Source organism: Bufo gargarizans, unplaced genomic scaffold (assembly GCF_014858855.1).
Source record: "Bufo gargarizans isolate SCDJY-AF-19 unplaced genomic scaffold, ASM1485885v1 fragScaff_scaffold_293_pilon:::fragment_2:::debris, whole genome shotgun sequence".
Classification (NCBI taxonomy): Eukaryota; Metazoa; Chordata; class Amphibia; order Anura; family Bufonidae; genus Bufo; species Bufo gargarizans.
Genome location: NW_025334084.1, coordinates 955,267 through 978,585, shown reverse-complemented (window position 1 = coordinate 978,585; position 23,319 = coordinate 955,267). Strand labels below are relative to the sequence as shown.

Genomic DNA, 23,319 nt, shown 5'->3' with positions numbered 1-23,319 from the left:
GGGCATCAATCTTCAGAACAAGTAAAGAGACTTAAATCTGTTTACATTTATAACTTTAAAGCAGGCCTTGATGCTGCCTGGGAACGTTTAGAACAAGACTATGGGAGCCCCGAAGTCATTGAATCTGCCTTATTCCAGAGACTAAACGACTTTCCTAAGATCTCTGTTAAGGACAATCATAAGCTTAGAGAGTTAGGTGACCTCCTTCATGAACTTGAAATTGCGAAGTTAGATCCTAGTTTACCAGGTCTTAGCTATTTAGACACTGCTCAGGGAGTAAATCCTATTGTAGCAAAGTTGCCTAGTCATCTTCAGGAAAGTGGACTAGTGTAGGATCAAAGTATAAGTATGAACATCATGTTTCCTTCCCTCCCTTTTTTTATTTTGCAGAGTTCGTGCGGAAGGTTGCAAGGTCCAAGAATGACCCAAGCTTCTTCTATCCAGATACAACCACCATTCCTTTAACTACTTCAAGGGGTATTGCCACCAACAGTAAATTTAAGAATTTAAAGCATCCTATTGCCGTGAGGAAGACCGCGATAGCATCCAACGTCTTGGCTACAGACATTAAGGCAAGCAATCTTAATCAACAGTGTCCTATTCATAATGCGCCACATTCTCTCTCCAAATGTCGTGCATTTAAGGATAAGCCTATTGAAGAACGCAAGTCATTTCTCAAAGAGCATAATATCTGTTTCAAGTGTTGTGCATCCTCCGATCATTTAGCTAGAGACTGTAAGATCGCCATCAGATGTTCCCTGTGTAACAGTGCCAAACATGTGGACGCTCTTCATTCAGACCTGTTCAAAAGGAAACCTTCACCCGGCAGCAACCCCAAGACTACATCAGATGATGGCGGGGAGAGAACTGAGCAATGTGCCAACCCCGTAACCACAAGGTGTACAGAGGTATGTGGAGAAGGGCTTCATAGCAAGTCTTGTAGCAAGATATGTCTTGTAAGGGTTTTTCCTGAAGGATGTCCACAAAATTCCATAAAAATGTATGCCATACTCGATGATCAGAGCAATCGCTCATTGGCCAGTACAGAATTCTTTGACCTATTCAACATTCATGGAGAGACCTGGTCCTATACCTTGCAGACATGTGCAGGAAAGATCAATACTTCTGGAAGAAGAGCCCATGGCTTCATAGTGGCATCAGAATATGAGGACATAGAGTTTCCTCTTCCAACTCTAATCGAATGTGATCAGCTACCGAACAATAGAGAAGAAATCCCCACACCAGAGGTTGCACGTCATCACCCTCATTTGAGCCACATTGCTGACTACATTCCACCTCTTACAAGGATGTTAAGATTTTGATTCTACTAGGGAGAGACATTCCTAGAGTTCATAAAATAAGAGAGTTATGTAACGGTCCAGATGATGCTCCTCAGGCCCAGAAACTTGATCTTGGATGGGTGATAATAGGAGAAGTCTGTTTAGATCAATCTCACAAGCTCTTAGATGTAGCTTCCTACAAAACTAATGTTGCCTATCGATCGATGAAATGTCCATTGCACTATTATGTGAAGGAAAGACTTGATTTTAAAAACAAAGTCCCATATCTAGCACTCCAAGGTATAAACTGCAAGCTCACTTCTCAGAAGGACCTTGGTGATTCAGTGTACCAGACTACTTGTGATGACAACAAGATTGCCCCTTCAGTCGAAGACAAGGAGTTTCATCAAGATTATGGATGAAGAGTTCTTCAAGGACAATTCCAACAGTTGGGTAGCTCCATTACCCTTCCGAGTACCAAGGCTTACTCTCCCTAACAATCGACAACAAGCTTTAACCAGATTTGCTGCACTTAAGAAAACTCTCTGTAACAAACCTGAGATGCAAGAGCACTTTCTAGCATTTATGCAGAAGATTTTAGATAACCTTCATGCTGAGCCAGCACCAGACCTTATGGAAGGTGAAGAATGCTGGTACCTTCCATCCTTTGGAGTCTACCATCCTCGTAAACCGGGGCAAATCAGAATAGTCTTTGACTCAAGCGCTCAGTTCCAGGGAACCTCTTTAAATAACGTTCTTCTAACTGGTCCAAATCTAACCAACAACCTTGTAGGAGTGTTGATGCGGTTCAGGAAGGAACCAATTGCCGTGACAGCTGACGTCCAACAGATGTTCCACTGTTTCATAGTCAAAGAGGACCACAGAAATTATCTCAGGTTCTTGTGGCACCGCAACAATGACATTAATGATCAGGTGATAGATTATCGCATGAGAGTCCATGTCTTTGGAAATAGTCCATCTCCTGCCGTGGCAACTTATGGACTGAGAAGAACAGCGCAGGAAGGTGAAAAGGAATTCGGATCTGACACCAGGCAATTTATTGAGAGAGATTTTTATGTAGACGATGGCCTGAAATCCTTTTCAACACCTGAAGAAGCCGTCAATCTGATAAAAAGAACTCAACAGCTCCTGTTGACTGCTAACTTAAGGCTTCATAAGATTGCATCTAATAGCAGTGAAGTAATGAGGTCTTTCAATCCAGAAGATCATGCTAAGGATTTGAAGGATTTGGACTTGGGAGTAGATGCCCTACCCACTCAAAGGAGTCTCGGTCTTCTCTGGAATATACTTCAGATACATTCACCTTTCAGGTCTCTGACGCCAAGAAGCCATTCACCAGACGAGGAGTCCTGTCAACTGTTAATAGCCTTTACGATCCCCTAGGCTTTGTGACTCCAGTTACCGTCCAAGGGAGATCCATACTTCGCCAGCTTACTGAGAGAGTGACAGATTGGGATGCCCCTCTGCCAGTAGACCTACTGCCTAAATGGGAGAAATGGAGAAACTCCATGAAAGTACTGGAAGAACTTAATATCCCGCGCTGCTATTCACCACTTCAATTTCAAGAAGTCTGAGGAAAGGAGATTCACATCTTTTGTGATGCATCTACTGAGGCTATAGCGGCTGTGGCTTATCTCAACATCATAGATCCCTCTGGGAGATCCTATGTTGGTTTTCTACTAGAAAGAGCCAAGTTAGCTCCAAAACCTGCTCACACTATTCCAAGATTAGAATTGTATGGCGCAACCCTGGCTGTCGAAGTCGCAGAATTCCTGCAAAATGAAATGGACGCTGAAATTGATCAGGTTAAGTACTACACTGACAGCAAAGTCGTACTTGGCTACATATGCAACAGTGTAAGGAGGTTCTATGTGTAAGTGGCTAACAGGGTAGAACAAATAAGGAAAATCAGTAGACCTGAACAATGGAACTATGTCCCGACTGGTTTGAATCCCGCAGATATTGCTACGAGGTCAGTGCCAGCAGTTGTCCTCACGCAAACCACTTCGTTTTCAGGACCCAAGTTTTTAACGGACCAGTCTTCTACAAACTCAAAAGAAGATTTTGATTTCCACCTGGTGGATCCAGATACTGATCGAGAAATCCGCCCTGAAGTAATAACATTAAGTTCCAACATCTGTTCAAGAAGAAACTTGGAAGTGAGACGTTTTGAACGTTTCTCTTCTTGGAAAAGATTGGTGAAGGACTATAACAAGATTGAGTCATATTGCACAGACTTTCTGCAAGTCTAATCAGACATCGTCTTGTCATGGATGGCACACCTGCAAGGAGTCACCCAATGCGTTAGAGTATGAGAAGGCAGAGTTATTCGTCATACGTCTTGTGCAAGAAGAAGTCTTTGCAGAAGAGATTAAGTGCTTGAGAGGCAATAGACCAGTCTCAAAGAGTAGCCCACTATTCAAACTGAACCCAATAATCGACAATGAGGGCATGCTACGAGTCGTGGACGACTAAATAAGTCAAACTTGCCAAGAAGAGAACAGAACCCCTTGATAGTACCAAAAAGCCACCATTTGGCAACCTTGATTATCCGGCATTACCACGAGAGAGTCAGACATCAAGGAAGACACTACACAGAAGGTGCAATCAGAGTTGCAGGGTTCTGGATAGTTGGAGTGAAAAGACAAATAGCCACGATCATTCACAACTGTGTCAAATGCCAAAAGTTAAGAGGTAAACAGCAGTATCAACAGATGGCTGACCTACCCGCAGACAGACTGAGTGAAGATACACCCTTTGCATATGTCGGAATCGATATATTTGGACCATGGACAGTAACGGCTAGAAGAACTCGTGGTGGTCAAGTCAACAGCAAAAGATGGGCTGTAATGTTCACCTGCTTAAGTGTAAGAGCCGTACATATCGAAGTAATCGAGTCAATGGACACTTCGAGTTTTATCAATGCTCTAAGGAGATTTCTTGCTCTAAGAGGTCCCGTGAAGATGTTGAGATCGGATTGTGGAACTAACTTCATTGGTGCTTGTAGAGAGTTACAGATAGACCGACAACAAGTTGGAAGTTATTTGAGTGATCAAGGCTGCGTGTGGAAATTCAACCCACCACACTCTTCACACATGGGCGGAGTCATGGGAACTGCATGATTGGGATGGCAAGGCGCATACTGGATTCAATGTTGCTTGATGTGAGTTCTTCACGCCTTACCCATGAAGTGCTCACCACATTTCTTGCTGAGGTTGCAGCAATAATCAACTCAAGACCGTTGACCGCTGTATCTACAGACCCAGAATTTCTTACTATCTTAACTCCAGCTACATTATTGAGCCGGAAGATTGGACAGATTCCAGCGCCAAAGGGTATCTTTGATGAAAAGGACATATATAAACGTCAGTGGAGATACGCTCAATACCTTGCAGATTGTTTCTGGGACAGATGGAGGAAGGAATACCTCACACTTCTTCAAGGACGTAAAAAGTGGCAAACCCAGAAGCCTAACTTAAAGGAAGGGGACCTGGTCCTGCTAAAAGACCAGCAAGCTCACCGGATCCAGTGGCCAGTTGGTACTTATTACAAAGGCCATTACCAGTGATGATGCAAGAGTCCGAAGTGTGAAAGTTAGGATCGTTAAGGATGGGGCATCAAAAACCTTCCTGAGACCAGTACATCGAGACAGTCCTAATTATGCCTGATTCCAAAAATTCTGATTCAGCGTTATGTGAAGGAGTCACTTAAGACCTTTAATATAGCTAGCTTATAGACTTGAGAAGGTTAAATAGCATGTTACTATATGCAATGCTAACAGTATGTTAAAAGAAAATAATGTAGTGTATAGTGGTATCTCACAATACCAGACGGGAAGTGTGCTGCCACGCAGCTTTTACTGTCTAGCAGTTGTTATTACATGTTATGTTACTATATTATTTGGCTATGATCCTTACACCCCTGCTGTTTCTAGGCTAGTTGGTTGTTCCCACCCTCCATTTCCTGCTGTAACTCCATTTTGTATAGTTGTTGTGAAGAGACTGTAGAGTGTGAGAGCTGTGTAACTTCATTAGAAATTTACCTATGAAAAAGCCTCTATGTTTATATCCTTGCTACCTTGAAGCATAAAGAAGCTTTGGAAAACACCTCTGGAGTCTTTATTCATTGAGTAAGCTATCTGTTAAAGTGATCATTCAACCTGCCGCATACATCCTTACAGACTGGGTCTACAAGAAGCTTGTCGCAGGTACAACCGATGCTGAGACAGAATAATGCCCATTCCGCAAAAAGATAGGCCATGTCCGCAAAATGTGGACCTTGGACCCATTGAAAACAATGAGTTCACAAATAAAATGCAGACGGGACACTGACCCCATCCCTATTTTGTGTATCCATGATTTGCAGACCGGTTGTGTGCATGGGGCCTTATGCTGATTAAATTCAGTATAAAGGCAGTCTTAACACCATGAATTTGACATAAACTTACTGGGAAGTCAGTCTATGGGGATTTCATTACAGCAATTAAATAATGATTATAAAATACAACAACAAAACCATTAATGAGAGTTAAAGAACTATTAAAATGGTCATAAATATGCTAAGGCAATTGGCCTTATGCAAGGGATGGATGGTCCTGGTGTTCCACTTTTAGTAAGGACTGTTACTATCTATGCTGTCATAACACATCATGTGGACATCATATTTGTAAACTAGACTAATACAAATAAAGGGTCATTTATATGATGTAAGCAAAGATCGGACAATTTCATTATTGTGAATGATCTGGGATGTAATGTGGTTTGCTGTTATTGTTGAGAAATTTTTAAACACTTGCTAAATAGCACCTTGCTGGAAAAGAAATAATTATTCCACTTGTACTCTTGAAACCACATAATGAAGAACATATGTACTCAATCTGTTTGGCAGAGAGACGTGCCACACAGCGTTGAGCTATGTGAAATAATCACATCCTTGAAATACTCACTAAGACAGAGTGACTTGAATAAGATAGTGAAGTGGAAATATTTTGGCAGACATTAAAGTCAATGGCTGTGAGAAAGCTAATACCACCTCGCTGAGTTCCAGAGTAACCAGATTCTCCCACAAGGTAGCAAGTGAGTTTAACCTTTTGGAATCACTGATTCTAAAGCAATACATTTCACTTCACAGCCCGAAATACTTCTAGAGTGAAATAATTCTAGAACTAGATTTTATAGAACTACTGATAATCCAGAAGAAGACACAAGGGTCTTATTGTTGGAGAAATCTCCATTCTGGCACTTGTAGCTAAAGCATAAATTCCAGGACCATTGCATCAGTGATGGGAAGCAACAGTTTACTGTCCAGTCATTCTGCTGTGAAGGCACCCTGGAAAGTCTATGGACCACTAGAATTCCAGAGGCTCAGAATTTCCAGTAATCCTCCAAAATGTTTGTCCTAAAGGTATTGTAATTTACCAGAATTACAATAATTGGGTCTATTTACAAAAACATGGAGCAGACTTAAGGCTTGTTCACCTTTTGTGCTCAGTTTGCATCAATTTGTGTCAGTTCCATCAGACATTAATTATTTTTGACTGGAGAAAAAGTACAGCAGGTATGACTTTTCCTCAGCCTAAGGGCTCGTGCACACGGCCGTTGCTCGGCCGTTCGGTGCATTGGAGACTGCAATTTGCAGTCCCCAATGCACGGGCAACATCCATGCAGATTCTGCAAACGGGTCCAGACCCATTCAATTTGAATCGGTCTGTGATCCGTCCACACCGCAAAAAGATAGAACACCGTAGACTGCTTCCGAGGGGTTCCGTGCCTCCACTCCACACCGCACCCTCGAGATTGCAGACCTATTCAAGTGATGTGGTGTGCATCCATGATGCGGTGAGCTGTTTAAGGGCCATGTTACGGGCACGGCAATGTTATTTGTTAAAAGAGAATCTGTCACCAGGGACCTCCCTATCCAACTATTTGCACAGACACATAGCTGTGGTTCACCTGATTAAAACGCTCTTTTTCTTTTGTTGATCAGAGGCTCTGTTCCCAAGTTTTATATGTAAATTAGGTCTTTGGTGCAAAGAGGGCATTACCGTTGCTCTTGTTACACACAAGCTTCACTCCTTTCTGTGGCCAGACCCTCTCTCGCTGCTTTAATTAACAGGACCAGACAATGGGAAAGCTACGATAGAGGGGATAAATCTGTAAAAATCTGTGGTGACCTCCATTGCAAACACTAAGTGTGCTCTAAGTGCACAAGAAAAAGTCCAAAATGATAACTCATAAAAGTGGAAATTTCCCTTACATGATAACATGATAGGTCATCAATATCAGATTAAAAGGATGATGAGATCTGCACACCCTATGAGGTTGGGTGCTCAAAGAGGACGTAGGTCGTCTCGTATAAAAAAAAAAATTGTGGAACATCAGAATTAATTGATGCTTTTTAATTAGTAAACGTATTACATCATATCATATATCTAGCGTATAGTACATCCAGATTGGAGCATATGGATTAAAGTCGTATCGTTTGTCCCAACGTTTCGGCCAATTAATTGACCTTTTTCAAGGGATCTGTGACTCCCAGTCTGCCTACAGCTCCCAGCCTAAAGCAGGGCATGATGGGATTTGTAGTTCTAAAACAGGTGGAGGGCCCAGCTGGGGTTTGCCCATCCCTGGTCTAGGCCATGTGATCAATGAACGTGATGTCACTTGACTAGGTAGAGGCCACGGCGAAGAGACCCATGCAAACACGGAGAGAACATAGAAACTCAATGCAGATGTTGTCCTTGGTCAGATTCTAGGACAGCAGCGCAGCAAGGTACCAGTACTAATCACTGCACACTAAACTGTTCAGATCTGTATATGTAACAAAAGATAGTATAGTTGGAATTGCTTAGATTTTTTATAGTGAAAAATTTCCATTTTTCATGATATAAAGTGGGAGGCTATCACTGTTTCATGAACTAGAAAGATAACAAAATTTCCATATACGATAACCCAGACCTGGTACTTCATATGCAGCATTTAATCACCCAGTTGTAGCCAACTTTTCTGCTTCTTTTCAAAGTCTAATGGGTTACAAGGCACGATTACAAGGTCTTTCAGAATCTACTCATTTACTGTGCTGTGGGTAGGTATTGTCTAGATTACTCCTATAATTCATATTTGTAACTATGACAGGATACTTATCTTTAAACAAAATATTAGACAAATTTACATTTTTTAACGATTTTATACCAAATACTGTATTACTTTAATTAACACTTTCAGAAAACAGTAACTGCCACTTTCAGGAATCACCAGGCCCTTATAATTCTAGCAAAAAAAAAAAAAAAAACTTGTCCATGAAACTTAATAAATTGTAACATTGTCTTTAGCAACAATAGTTCCTTGCAAATGCATCTTATAATTTGATTAATCATTCATCAAGCTACATTTATGGGATGTGTGGCCAGTAAAACAACAAAAGAGGTGACCGCTTACCGCCCCCCTGTGACATCTATTCAGATCCTTACTGGTCTCTCCAACGCAGCCAGTGATTGGCTGAGTAGTTATTTTCTGTGTTTAGAGAGGAACCAGCTTGGCCCTGGGAAGTGTTGGGACAGGAACAGCAAAGAGTAAGGTGAGAAGCACTTCAATGTTTTTTATGCCATTCTGATCCTTTAAAAATAAAAAAATTGGCATTCCGTATTTGGCGCAGGTGCAGTGAGGGAAGGACGCTAGGCGGCTGTTGGCTTCCTCACTGCGCCTGCGCCGAATACTGAACGGCGTGAGATTTACACTGTAGACACGGCCGGCGGGAGGAGAGCAGCACTGCCCTGGCCCTGTCAATCAATCGAAGAAGGGCGTGAAAAGAGGTGGGCAAACGGAGCCTCTAGGAGCAGGTGCAATGCCGCCCCCTGCTCCTAGAGGCTAATTAGCATATTATAAAAGTTAGTTTTTCTCAATAAAGGCTTTAGACAGGGAGATGGCACTAATATAGTTATGTTCAGCTGACATTAGCACATCACTAAGCTCAGCCAGCTTAATACCCATTTTCCAGGCGACAGAAACCCTTTAATGAGTGAAAATTCAGCTTACATTTCTAGTAGTTTTCCTTCAATTTCCACACACTAGTTAGCTTATCAATGATCTGCTCATTTCATGTCTTGCTACAACATCTATATTAGGACTTAGTTCCACTCAGATATGTGACTGGTCCAATCCGATTTGTTGATGTCTAAACCAATGCTGCTTCAGTTTATGGCAGGATAACCTCATGAATTTTCTGGTGCAGTTCACATTCATTTAGCATTTGAACAAGTTGACTAGGTCCTCACGCAGAGAAGCACCCCAATACCCTCACACTGCCACCAACATGACTGACCATTGTCGTGACTTGACCTGTGTTGTACAAAAAGATCATCTGCCTATCTGTCCATGACAAAAACAGCTTGAGGATCATCCCGATATTTTTCTTGTTTCTCTAAGAGCATTGGCTTCCATGTTTCTATGCAGACATATATCTCCTTTCTGCCCAGTCTCTTTCTTGTTGTGTTATGGAGACTGACTTTAGTTGAGGCTTGAGAGGTCTGCATTTCTTGTCTTCTTAAACAAGGTGTTACTGTTCCCTAGTAGACCTCTCCAATATTTTGCTTTTGGTAGATAATGGATTCCACAGTGGTATTACAGCATCCCAGAGCCAGAACAACTATTCTCATTGCTTGTATAAATCTCTCTGAGCAAGCAATACTGCTCTTACAAAAACATTGTGGTGACTCTTTAGGTCAATATACCGTTTGCAAACAACAGGTATGTAATTAAATTTAAGTTAATTACAATATGTAATGTGTTTAGATTAGTACAATTTGTATTATTATATTTAAACCCTTCCCGCTGCAACCATATTAGTTTTTTTTGTTTTTATTTTTTACTCTCTGCCCACCAAGAATCATGTTTTGTTGTTGTAATCACATAGCAAAATGAAGGCTTGTTTTTTGCAGAACAAGTTGTACTTTCTAACTGCACCATTTAATATTGCATGCAATGTAGTAAGAAGCTGGAATAAATTCTACATGGCGTGGAATCACAAAGAAAACACAATTTCACCATTCTTTCATGGGCTTAGCATCCACTGTAAGCTAAAATGTTCACTTTATTCTGAAGGTCAGTATAATTAACCCTTTAATGACCGGGCAATTTGACATTTTTTTAATTTTCATTTTTCACTCCCAGCCTTCCTAAAGCCATATTTTTATTTTATCTGAAGGGTTAAAAGTCCACAATCGGTATTACCACCAGTCATGGACATTAGCCCTGGGTGTCCCAGGGACCCAGTAGCTATGGTGCCCGCTGCAAGTACAGTGGTCGGGAACGGTTTAAAGTGATACCAAATTGATACAGTGTTCCTTAGGTTTTGATACTTTTAAAATATTAAAAACTGGAAAAAACAAAAAAGATTTTTGGGGATTGCCATATCCTGACACTCATTACTTTTTTTTTTTATAATTCTGTATACAGAGTTGTATGACTGCTCTTTTTTGCAGGGCAATCAGTAGTTTTTATTAATAACAGTTTGGAGTATGTATGAGTTTTTGATCACTTTTTATTCAATTTAAGAGGTGAAGCGACTCAAAAACAGCAATTTGGACTTTCTCTTATGCCATTCACTACATGGGATGAATCGATCCCAATGGTTCTTTTTGGTTTTTAGATTTTGAAAACTTTTTCATTTTAACTTTATTTTTTCCCCTGTAGGAAACTTGAACATGTGATTATTTACCACTGCAGTCTATGGTAAAATTGCTATGTTTCTGTTAAAGTAGTGGTTTTATTACAACAACAAGTTCGCCTTCCAGTGACTGTTGGGGGCATCAGTGTTTGTATCCCCGCTGATTGGGCAGTTTCCCTTTATCCTGTGGATAAGGCATAAGTTTTTGTAATGGGACAACCCCTTTAAGCCCTGCCAGCGGCATGGCTTAGTAGGGATTTATTTATGGCAGGCAAGCCTGGGAGCCTTCAGAAGATTCCCAACTGCCATAGCAACTGAACAACTCCTGCAATCTCGATGCAAGGGAGCATTTGGTCACCAAGAGCATCCAGCTCCTGGTAAAGGACAGCTCAGATGCTGTGATTGCGAGATGGTACTCTGAGCGGATGCCTCCTTTAAAGACCTGAAATCCACCATGCATGTACAGTGGATGTTCGGGAGGCGTTAATATTTGGTTGAAAGAGAATCAGGATAGCTGTGCTATTAAATGTGTCATGCAGATCGCTGTATTATGGTTCAGTGCAACCTCTGAGTTGTTCAAGTTGTTAAAAAAAACATAATATGGCACCTATATTGATGTTTATGGGGTTCTACTTTTCCCATATATGCCTCTCATTTCATAAAGAGGTGTATAAGTTTTTCTGACGGCCAGAGAAAAAATTGTAGCACCCTTAAAATACTGGGTGTATCTCTCTGCTGCCTCTTTCAAACAGCTCTTCATGCACTTGAGGCCCAAAGATAGAGAAATCATTGAGAAATAATTCAAACATACAATAATAGGTGAGAGATGGAAACTGTTAGGTACTCTGTGCATTACTACATGCACTGCAAAGAAATATGCAAACCTTAAAAAGGTTTTCCAGGCTCTTGATATTAGTTACCTATTCTCAGAAGAACTAATCCCTGCAGCCTCCAGTATTGGAACTAGCTTTTGAAAGCAGCAGGAAGCACAGCTCCGTTCAAAGTGTAGTGGCCATGCCTGGTTACTGCAGCCCATCTTCCATTGAGGAATATGGGAGCTAAGCTGCAGTAACCCGGCACGGCCACTACACTTTGAACAGAGTTGCCTCCTGCTGCTTTCAAGAGCTAGTTCCCGAGTTCTTGAGCTTCAAGGAACATCTGATGACGGGGGTTCGGGGTGTCAGACCCTTACCAGCTGGATATTAATTATCTATACTGAGAATCAATATAACGAGCTAGGAAAACCACATTAAGCTCAAACCAATATTAAAGCACTGAAATCATGTCTGACCTTAATTCCACTTTGAACCAGTTTATGTATGTCCAGGAAAGGCTCCTTTACTAAATCTCCTTCCGGGGTAAAAATCTTCACATAACCTTCCTTTTCAAGGATAAAGAGTCGGTGTGATCCATCTCCACTATGCATTGCTCCAACTGGCTGCCTCATGCCTCTCATAACCTCTTGAATGCAGTAGCAATTGTGCTTGTGCTTTCTGCAAGAAATAGACACTGTTATCATTGACATAGTCTCATATAGCAACACTTATAATGTATCCCCTCCAAGAAATATCATCCAGAATATGTACAAATTACTGTAGTCTTTCAGCTTTATCTGTATACTGCTTATGTATTCACTATATAATAAAAACTTTTGCAACTTTCTAATCTACTTTGGGTTATCATTTTTCACCATTTTAAAGATCTCTGTTTGCTCCCACTGAATGAAAACATTTGATTATTGAAATTGTTTAAAGTTATTTTATTCAGTTTTATAGACCCTGAATTATTAAAGTCAATTCTAATTTTCGAAGTGATTATTCAGCATCCCAAAAAATCCTTCATTAAACTTGAATAAAAAAAGACACACATTTTTATGGCTATGAGTGGATGAGTGGATTAACCGTAAATGCATAAGCGTCTTTTTTGCACATTTTTTATAATTAGGTTTAACCTATGAAAACGGCTGACCTGTTACATGTGCGCTTGGCAGCTGAAGGCAGCTATATGCAAATTAGTCTCTAGGAGCAACAGGGGCATTGCTGTTACACCTAGAGGCTCTGCTCTCTCTGCCTAGCCCTGTCAATCAAAGTGGAGAAGGCACACCAGTTGCAGAGAGAGCAGAGCCTCTAGGTGTAATAGCAATGCCCCTATTGTTCCTAGAGGCTCATTTGCATATAATAAAACATTATTTTTCTCAGCAATGCAGGCACATGGGACCAACACAGATGCCTTCAGCTGCCAAGCGCACATACAACAGGTCAGCTAGTTTCATAGTTTATAAATCTGCTGACAGATGCCCTTTAATAAAGCATGGCTTTTATCCATGAGTGCCAAAGGATCACTTTGAACTTGAAATTTCATTATGGCAGAGCTGACACTAGCAACTTCTCCACCTTCCTTCAGAGCACCGTGCACATGGCATCGATGAAGTGAGCATTGTCTCGTGAGCCACATCTACTTTCCTGGCTATCCCTAAAGGCAAGTACCGTATTTTTCGCCCTATAAGACGGGAGGAAGATAACAGTGCGTCTTATGGGGCGAATGCTGCGACCGTCGGGTGTATCGGCTGAGAGGGAGGAGGGGCTGGGGGCCGGCATCTGGTTCTGTAATGGCAGCGGGCCCGGTGCAGTCACTGTATTCTACTACACCGGGCTCTGCTAACTGTAGCATAAGCATATCTAACTTGTGGGTATTGTTAAAGTATTCAAATCATCTTAAATCCAGCGCTGTACTACTTACTACTAACTTCTTGGCATTCAGGAGGCGGGGCGGGCGCTCGCAGCGTAGCTCACTACGTCACACGCCTGCTCCGCCCACTTTATGAATGAAGCAGGCGGCGCAGGTGCGTGACGTAGTGAGCTACTCTGCGAGCGCCCGCCCGGCCTCCTGACTGCCAAGAAGTTAGTAGTAAGTAGTACATGCGCTGGATTTAAGATGATTTGAATACTTTAACAACACCCACAGGTCAGATATGATTATGCTACAGTGAGCGGGGCCCGGTGTAGTAGAATACAGTGACTGCACCGGGCCCCGCTGCCATTACAGAACCAGATGCCGGCCCCCATTCACTACACACGGACACTGTTATGGGGGATCTGTGGATGACACATTAGATAAGATGCTATAGATGTATCATCCACAGATGCCCCCATAACAGTGCAATCCACAGATGGCCCCACAATGATCCCCATAACAGTGCCATCCACATATGCCCCCATAACAGTACCATCCACATATGCCCCTATAACAGTGCCATCCACAGATACCCCCATAACAGTGCCATCCACAGATCCCTCATAATAGTGTCATCCACAGACCATTAGTTCAAAACCCACCAAAAGCACATCTTTTGGTTCAAAATATTTTTTTTCTTATTTTCCTCCTCAAAAGCCTAGTTGCGTCTTATGGGCCGGTGCGTCTTATAGGGCGAAAAATACTGTAAGTAAAGCCAAATAAGGAGTAGAGTTTGTCTCTGTTCACATTAGCATAATGCCATAACTTCCCTTTATATCGGAGCCATGGCAGCTAGGGTGGAGACCAGTTCTAGTTAGTCTAGCTTACTCCCTGCTTGGTGAAAGGTGTGCAGGGTATGTCTCTGCTGGACGTGCCCACGCCAGCCCGAGCACCCTAAGCTCTGCTGGCCATGGAGGCCACAGCTTGAAGCCTCAGGAGCCAGGAGGAAAATTCCCTGGTATAACAGAGTCAGACTACAAAGTGTAGTGCAGCATACAGAAGAAGCAGAGTATTAAGCAAGCCTGTCAGTACAGCAGAGAGAGAGAAAGCAAGCAGAGTTATTGAAGAAACCTGCCAGTTTAATGCTAAAGCCTGCTGGGCCCAAGACAAAGCTTGAAGACTGTTTCTGATGAACGTTTATTCAAGTAAAGCTGTTGTTCAACTACATACAAGGTCTGGACTCAATCTTTCTTTCAAATCCCTCAATTATCGTCCCTATTTATTGCATCGGAGCCAAAGCCTGGGGTCCAGCCGTACCCAGGTAGGAGCACCATGACACACATAAAGGGACATTTTAGGCCGCACTTTACCACTCGGCATTCCTACACCTTGTTGCACATGTAGCAAAGCAAAGCTGTGTTGTGTGCATGTAGCAGACCTATTTTTGTTGTGTGCACGTAGCAAAACTGGATTTGTTGTATGCATTTAGTAGACCTGTGTGTTTGTGTGCATGTTGCACACTGGGTTTGTTGATGCATTTAGCATACCTGTGTGTGTGCATTTAGCAGAATTTGTGTTTGCATGTAGCAGGAACATTATATATATTTTTTTTAATTTTTGTTGTGTAAACCTGGGGTGCGTCTTATAGTCGGATGCGTCTTATAGTCCAGAAAATACGGTAATTACAAAAGCAAATCTATTAACATACTAGTAGGAGAGCACTGTGGGTCGGAAATACTCTACTAACAACTGGAAAAGCATGACGAGCATCCAAAATATTAAAAAGGCATTTGTTCCCAGGCAATCACATAAACAGCAGATGAGCAAAACATCTGGAGGGCACAGCTGTGGACAATCAGGCCAGACTAAGTTAATTTACTGTCAAAACCACAAAAGCTGTCAGTTTTTCTAGGATAAAAGAAATGTTATCGATAAGAACCTGCTGATCTCTTCCACTTTGTCATACTCCTCCATTTGGTCCAAGTAGTTTGATGCTGGTCCTCTAACTTGTTTTCTTGGAAAGTCTGGAAAACACAGGCCACTGTCCCTCATTCCATGGTAGAAGCAGAATTCATCTGCAGTTGTTTGCAGTAAACCTGAAAGGAATGAAAGACAGATGTTTAACACAAGAGTGATTATTCCAACTACCATTAAAGAAGCAAAATTCTTCTCCAATAGTTTAGCGGCCCATTTTGTTGCCATTATGACACATGTAGCCCACCAAACGTTATTATGGTAAATGTTAACGCATTCCTGTATATTACACGTCGAAACATCAAAATTATATTCTGGGCATGAAATTACTTAAAGGGTTATCAAAGCACAATCAGAAAATAAAACCACTTAAAGGGGTTGTCTGGGTTCAGTGCTGAACCCGGACATTCCTCCATTTTAACCCAGTAGGACGGAAGTTTTGATCAGGCGCAAATCACTGGTACAGCAGGTCTTGTAGATAGATCTTCTTTATTTCATAAATGGATACATAGAACAACGCGTTTCGGGGCCCCAAATAACCTGATGAAGGGGACGTTTTGGGCCCCAAAACGCGTTGTTCTATGTATCCATTTATGAAATAAAGAAGATCTATCTACAAGACCTGCTGTACCAGTGATTTGCGCCTAATCAGAACTTCCGTCCTACAAGCATCCTTTGGGGGATTGGGCATCCGATCCCAAAGAAATTCCTTCTGCGGCTGCATTCCTGGATTTCAAAGGTCTATAGCCTTACATGTTTTAAATAGAGTTGTGCCTATTCTGAGCACAACTAAAAATGGTGAGCACCTTTATTCTTAAATTAATTTATTTGTGTTGAATGTACTATCCTATTGTGCGCCCCCATCCCTCTTATTTTTTTCTATTCCCCTTGTTACCGAGTGGAATTCAGATTCGCCCGTGGTTTTTCAAACTCCATTTTCACCCAGGCAGCCCCCCCTGACTTGAGCATCGGAGAAGTTCATGCTCTGATGCTGTCCTTTGCCCTGCACTAAATCGCGCAGGGAAAAGGCATTTTTTTTAGATCCGGTGATGTACAGGGCTCTCCATGGGGCTGCAAGAAAGCCCGGTGATGTCACCGGCACTGATGGGCGGCATTTAGTTTTACTGGCTAGGGCAGCGCTAAAGCCTTCCCATCAGAGCCGGTGACATCACCGAACAAACGGCAGTGTGGTATGATAAACAAAAGAGCCCAAGCCCTGCGCAATTTAGCGAAGGGCAAGGGAGCGCATCGGAGCATGAGATGCTCCGATGCTAGCCCCAGGCGGGCTGCCTGGGTGAAAATAAGGGTATGTCGGACAACCCCTTTAAACCTACCTCATAAATCTCCTTACCTCATCAATTTCATTCTGACAGTGGCCGGGTCCCCTTGCACTCCACTTCTTGTTTCTGTTTTGACACGACAGGAATTGGATTGGATTGCTGCTCAGCCAATCACTGGCTGAGATGGGTCTTTGCTGCAGCCAATAATTGGTTGAACAGCATTCATAGCCATTTCCTAAGCAAGAAGTGTAGCTCGGCGGGGACCCTCGCACCACTAAAACAGTGGTGGGAGATCAGTGAGGTGAGTATAATCGCTACTGTCCTCTTTATTTTATACCATTTACTTCCTGGGGGGAATTTATCAAGCTCTGCACTCCATAAAAGGTGTTGACCACTTTCTGGCTACTATTGACCAATGTGTTTGCAAGATGACTGTATGGCACTTACTAATATAGTCTTTGTTGAAATTCTGTGCCATTTTCTATATTTAATAAGGTATTCTCCCTTGTTTGCCAAGTCTTTTGTGCTGTCCACATAGAGGGACTGTCCATAAGATGACCTCTGATGGAGGGTCATGTGACCAGACACATCACTCAGCCTCCTCCAGTCAATCACACTGTACCTGCTCTAAACTCCCAACAAAACAAGTGCAGATGGCAGATGCAGTGGATATGAATGGAGGAGACATCACATGGAGGTGATCTGCCTGGTCACATGAACTCCATCAGCAGCTATTTTATGGACAAGGACCTCTGTGTGGACAGCACAAAAGACTTGGCAACTACGGGGCATATCTTATGAAATATAGAAAATGGCACAGAATTTCAACAAAGACTATATTAGTAAGTGCCATATAATCATCTTACCAACACATTGGTCAGCAGTAACCAGAAAGTGAACCTTTAAGGGTTTGGCTACACAGTGACATGTGTCACACCCGCAACTTTTCATGTAATGGCTGTTAATGCTGCTGCAATGCAACATACTGTGACTGGAACGCGTCAGTCGCAAAAAGTGCAGACATGCTGGATTTTGTTTGGTAGATCGTATGTCGTGTGTGACTCTCATTTATTGACTTTACTGGAAGTCCTGTGTGACATGCTACTCACCTGTGACTTTGCTATGATTTCACAGCCAAAACAGTTATAAACTAGCCACTCGACAGCGAGTTGCACATATTTTTGTGTTGCATGACTTTTCTGCAACTTAAAGTCACTGTGTAGCCATACCATAATTATGGCTTCAAACAGTAACATGTAGGGCTTTTTTTTATCACTGCAAACGTTGAAAAAAGTCACATACTCACTCCAGTAGGCATAAAACACCTGGAGCAGCAAAAGTGTTATGTTTAAAGATATGCCAAAATTAATAAACAATGTGAGACCTTTGGTGAATTTGGCACAAAGCACGCCAATGCAGACACAAGCAAAACTAACTTCATATATTACCCTCACGATGAATTCTCCCCTTTCTGATTGCACTAGAATATCCTTTTACTGACAGACACATTTCTAGGATTTTCTCGGGTCATTATTGGCACAAGTAATAATGTGATTAACTGAAAGGCTAAGGGTTAAGAAGTATATAACTCTTTGTACACAGGACTCCTATCTAATAGAATTGAGAAAATAGACTTGAATTTTTCATAATCATAACATGAAAAACAGAGTGTAATATGAGGTTAGGCTCCCATGTGCCAGAAACAATAGAACAGGAGAAATCCTCCAAAATGTGTCTGAAGTATATGTCTCCTCAAGCATTCATTCATTCTATTCTATTGTGGAGGTGAGTCTTCTCCTTTGCTTTCATAATGGAAACTACCAGGGAACAGAGCTGTCAGACCTCAGCCCCACTACTACTACGGCTATCACCTGCTGACAAATGACAAACTCTGTGGTTCAGAGGTTCTTGCAGAAGACAGAAAAGACTCTGTCTAGAAAAGTTAGAGTTTGTGGGTGGGCTTTGGAGAGCTGTGGAAACATCACACAATTCTGAAGCTCAAAAAGCTTTTTCTGTAAAAAGCAGTTTTTTGATGATTTTTATGGCATATACACTGGATTCTGTGATACTTCTGCTGTCATGTGGAGCAACCACTCATTCTGTCATCAGAGAATGATGCTGTAAGGTCAGGACAGAGCCAAGTGTCATCACCAAGAGAGTGATCAGGAAGAAGAGTCCAAGGGATGACACATGAGCAAAGTCTGGAGTAAGCCAGAAGTAAGGTCTAGGAATAGCAGTACAAGTGACAGGTAAAGTAACTAATGGGCAAACAGGAGCATACGTAGTCTTGAACAGCCATGAGTAACACAGCAAGTACTAGGCAGAAGTTTCAGTGGGAAAGGAAAGAGCACAGTGAGGTATAGCCAGGAGTCAAGACTAAAAGGAGTATTACAAGTACCAGGCAGAGTATCCAATGGACAAGACAGGAGTATAACCGGGGCAATAGAAATAGCAATCCAAATGCACAGAAACAAGAGCCAGATAACATATATCATTTTAAATAGGTCACCAGGCCAGATGCCATCCAGAGGCACCCATTGCCCGGGCCATCCAGGTGCTACTGCACAGGCAAAACAGGAGGCTGAGACATAATATGGAAGAGAGGACCAGAGGAGAAGAAGCATCTGGTTGTCTACCAATGGCCACGGTCAAGCGGCAGCTGCTCATTGTTGCACAACACTGGAACTAGGGTCAGTAACAGTGAAGAGAACAGGGAGAATATCCAGCACCAAACTGTAGCAAACTTAAAATCCAAACTTAATGGTATGTATAAAAACATGTGGTGTGCATCCTCTCTTTTCTCTGCATCCTTCTTCTGGGATCCTGCTCACTGTGGTCCAGACATTAAACAACTTGGAGTGCATCCAATTGCATTAGGGTGGTGAACATTGTCAGTAACAGTATACCCTGGACTTTCTGGAGTACCAAACAAGGACTTTCTGGAGTACCAAACAACCAAGTACAACCAGAAACTGCATGAAGTAACACATAACTGGTTCTGAAAGGATAGGGTACAAAGATACTGAACACCAAGCACTGGTGCACTAAAATACAAATGACCAGGGATTTAACCAAAATAATCTCCTTATAAGTTATAGAAGTGTATAAACGGATCACATTGAAGCCTTTCTGTATAGCGATTTCTGTCAATCTGACAAAGCATTTTATGTACACTGCTAATCAAATCAGTTTACAAGAAGTGAAATGTATCAGCAAAGATACGGAAGATTCTACAGAGTCCTTTAATTCTGGAAATCACTGGTTGTTTAGTATTACAAGCTTCACCAAGGAGCTCTTCCCAAATATATCTATCACATGCAAAAATGATGATCAAATTTGCTCTTGTAAAAGTGTCAAAAAAAGACGATAGATTAGGCTTCCACTAGATCTTGTAACAGCAGTGCTATATTATAGGTCAACAGGTATCCATTTTTGAACTTGTTACATCACAGAGAATGCAATAAGAAGCATCAGGTACAGTATATATGGGTTGGACTGGAAAATCAATCCTGTTGGACTCTAATTTTCCCTAAAATCACCTTTCAACTGAGAAACTGCTAAACACAATACATATAAGATTGTTGGTGGATTCTAGCTTGTTAAAATTTCAAGTTTGGGCTCAGGGTATACATACATAACCTACCCACACTCCACTGTCATTTATAAGAGCTCTATTGCCAATCTTGTTGAAGTGTCATAATCCTCTCAGATACATGACCAATTGGGAAGACCAATGGATAATGTCAATGACATAATAGAAGACTCACTGCCAGAATCCATCATAGGTTTTCTTTATATCATGTTATATTGCTATTTTACAATTCTGTCATGAAATTAGGAAAGGAACGATGAAAAATTAAGAATAATAAAAAATCTGTAATGGAAAATATAATGATATTGAAGACCTCCCAACTTTATGTATCTCTGTCATGGTTATCTCTTATTCTGGGCTTTTCAACTAATTATTAGCATCTGACTCTCCTTGATTGTGTAGTGTGTGACCACTTCCCTCTCTTCTTCTCATACAGAGCAGCATGGCTCTGTCCAGTGCTAAAGTTATGCTTTCATCTGGTTATCCTTCAGAGCAGCCTGGGTGGTCACAGAAAGCACTTGACATCTTGATGCACTTCAGCAGTTTTACATATACACAGTCTTTGTAGAAAAATAAATTTGTCATTCGTCACCACATATGTTGATCTGGGGAGTGAGGTTCCAGCAGCTCTGGCTCCTGTGTTTCTCCATCATTCTCTCAAGCCTTATTCCTCTGAATCACCTTAACCCCTTCAACAAAAATACTCCCGTGTGACATGGTTACTGCTGAGATTTGAGTTTTAAACAATAAGCAAGAGTACCTTTTTGGAGACATATATGCACCACGAACTGCCATCCAACTGTTTGAGAAGCACAAAGGGGCCGAATTATTAAGACAGGCGGTTTTCCTACTGCAGTCTTAAACTAAAGACCATCGGTGTGAAATGCACCAAAGTTATTAAGAGGCGCACGCCTATTAATAAATTGAAATAATCTTAGGGTGCCGAAAAGCCAGAGAACCGAGCTGGCATAGATTTTTCCTGCTTTTTGTGCAATCTTCAGGGATTAAATTTGTCAGGCTGTTGTTGGCCATGTCCCTCCTGCTAAACTCACTTAGTTTTCTTGCCACTCAAAAGTGTCGAAAGGAGTGAAATGTCACAAATTAAAGCACAAGTATGGCATGTGGCATGATTGTCAACTTTTTAACACCACAAGTTTAATTTCCCCTCAATATTCTAGGTCTTCACACCCTTAGACCCCTTTAAAGGCATATGGACTTCGCTGCAGGGGAACCACCAGGCTGCTACCTTTTAGAATAGTCTTAGTTTGGTTCACAGTTGACCCATGGACTCAAGAGACACCAGTGTGGAGCACTGAGGGAACAGGAAAAAAACGTGGTCAGGAACAGCTGAGGTCAGGGCAGGCAGAGTAAATTTAATCCAATATTCAGGCTGAAGGTTGAGGCAATCGCACAGGGTCAATATCATAGTCAGGTAGAGGTCGGATCAGCAAGAGTCAAAATCTAGTAGTCAGACCAAGGTTGAGCATGAGTAGCCAGATGGAATAAAGTGCACTTTTGCAAAGTCTGGCAGACTAGAAAAACTAGGCACCCTCCCATAGGGAAGGTGCCTAAAGTACCTCAAGGTAGCCAGCCATTGGCTGGGGAAAATTCAATTCTACTCAACTATCATTTGTCAGGTGAAACTTAACAATAAATTTATTTAGTGGACTGATGACAGTCATTGAAGTTGGCCAAGTCTGAAATTTTCTACTAAAAGTCGCATGAAAGATCTTTTGTTTTCAGAAAGATGGCTGGTCTTTCACCCAATGTCATTGAACAAGTATGGCCAATGCAAATGACTGTAATGGTGAATATGGATTATAATGTCTACTACGGTGTCACAGAAGATAATTTATTCATCCATCAACATACAGTACTTCTGTCTAATGCATATGGGCCACCTTAGGACTAATTAACTCAGGAATGAATTGGCTCTGATTTAAAATTAGAATTTAGACTATTCTCAAACAAAAGAATTAAAATTATACAGTACATAATTATAATGGAAGAAAGCTAACAGAAGGACAGCCGAAAAATAAATCATTTACGTAAACATCTGCTCAAAATTGGTTTCCTCTGTTCTTTCCTCTGATCTCAGAACATCATGAAGATCTGTACAGGACACAAGTACTGATACCAGAATTTCAGATTTCATATGGTGGATCACTGTTTTTCACTGATGTTATTCTCGTGCAATTATTAAAGTAAACTTATGAAAGTAGACTTGCTTTTGCAGGAACAACATCTAATAACGAACACAATATCGTGAATTATGCTAAAGATTTTTTCTAGTTCATTACAAAATTTTAAACAAAGCTATGTTCATTATTTTGTCTTTGATCTTCTTTGCACTAACACTTCAGACCAGCTTTAATCCCCTCAAAGTTGTACTACACAGCGAGGCTATGTTGCTTAAGGGTAGCAAGTCATCGATTATTGCATTAAATGGGTTGTCTAAGCCAAGTGATAATTTTCTCAGGTGCAGTAAATCTGAGAAAATAAATAACTAAGTCATAATTACTACTTTTTTCCCCTTGCTTATCTTTGTTCTCCTATCTATAGCCTCTACATACCACTTCACCTCTGCAGCCAATCAATGGTTTCAACAATCACATGCCATACACTGTTGAGGCCAGTGATTGGCTGCATGGTGAGAAGATGTGTACAGAACGTCGTCGCTGCAGCCAGGTAGTTGTTTTCAACACTGCAGGAGCAAAGTGCGACGCTGGAAGCAGCATGGGAGAAAACTTTGTTTCTTTTTTTTATCACATTTACCTCCCCTGGGAAAATATATTTATTTACATTGGACAACCCATTTAAGAATTGTAGGAGCGAT

General features: G+C 41.5%; 1 protein-coding gene across 1 annotated transcript in view; it reads right to left on the bottom strand.

Moving 5' to 3' along the window:
* LOC122922375 (hedgehog interacting protein) overlaps positions 1-23,319 on the bottom strand; it is a 108,120-nt gene that overhangs the window by 71,089 nt on the left and 13,712 nt on the right. Inside the window, exons 3-4 of the mRNA XM_044272966.1 lie at positions 15,577-15,733; positions 12,256-12,457 (exon numbers count right to left, since the gene is read on the bottom strand). Of these exons, the coding sequence (XP_044128901.1) occupies positions 12,256-12,457; positions 15,577-15,733 (359 nt within the window). The remainder of the gene's footprint in view (positions 1-12,255; positions 12,458-15,576; positions 15,734-23,319) is intronic.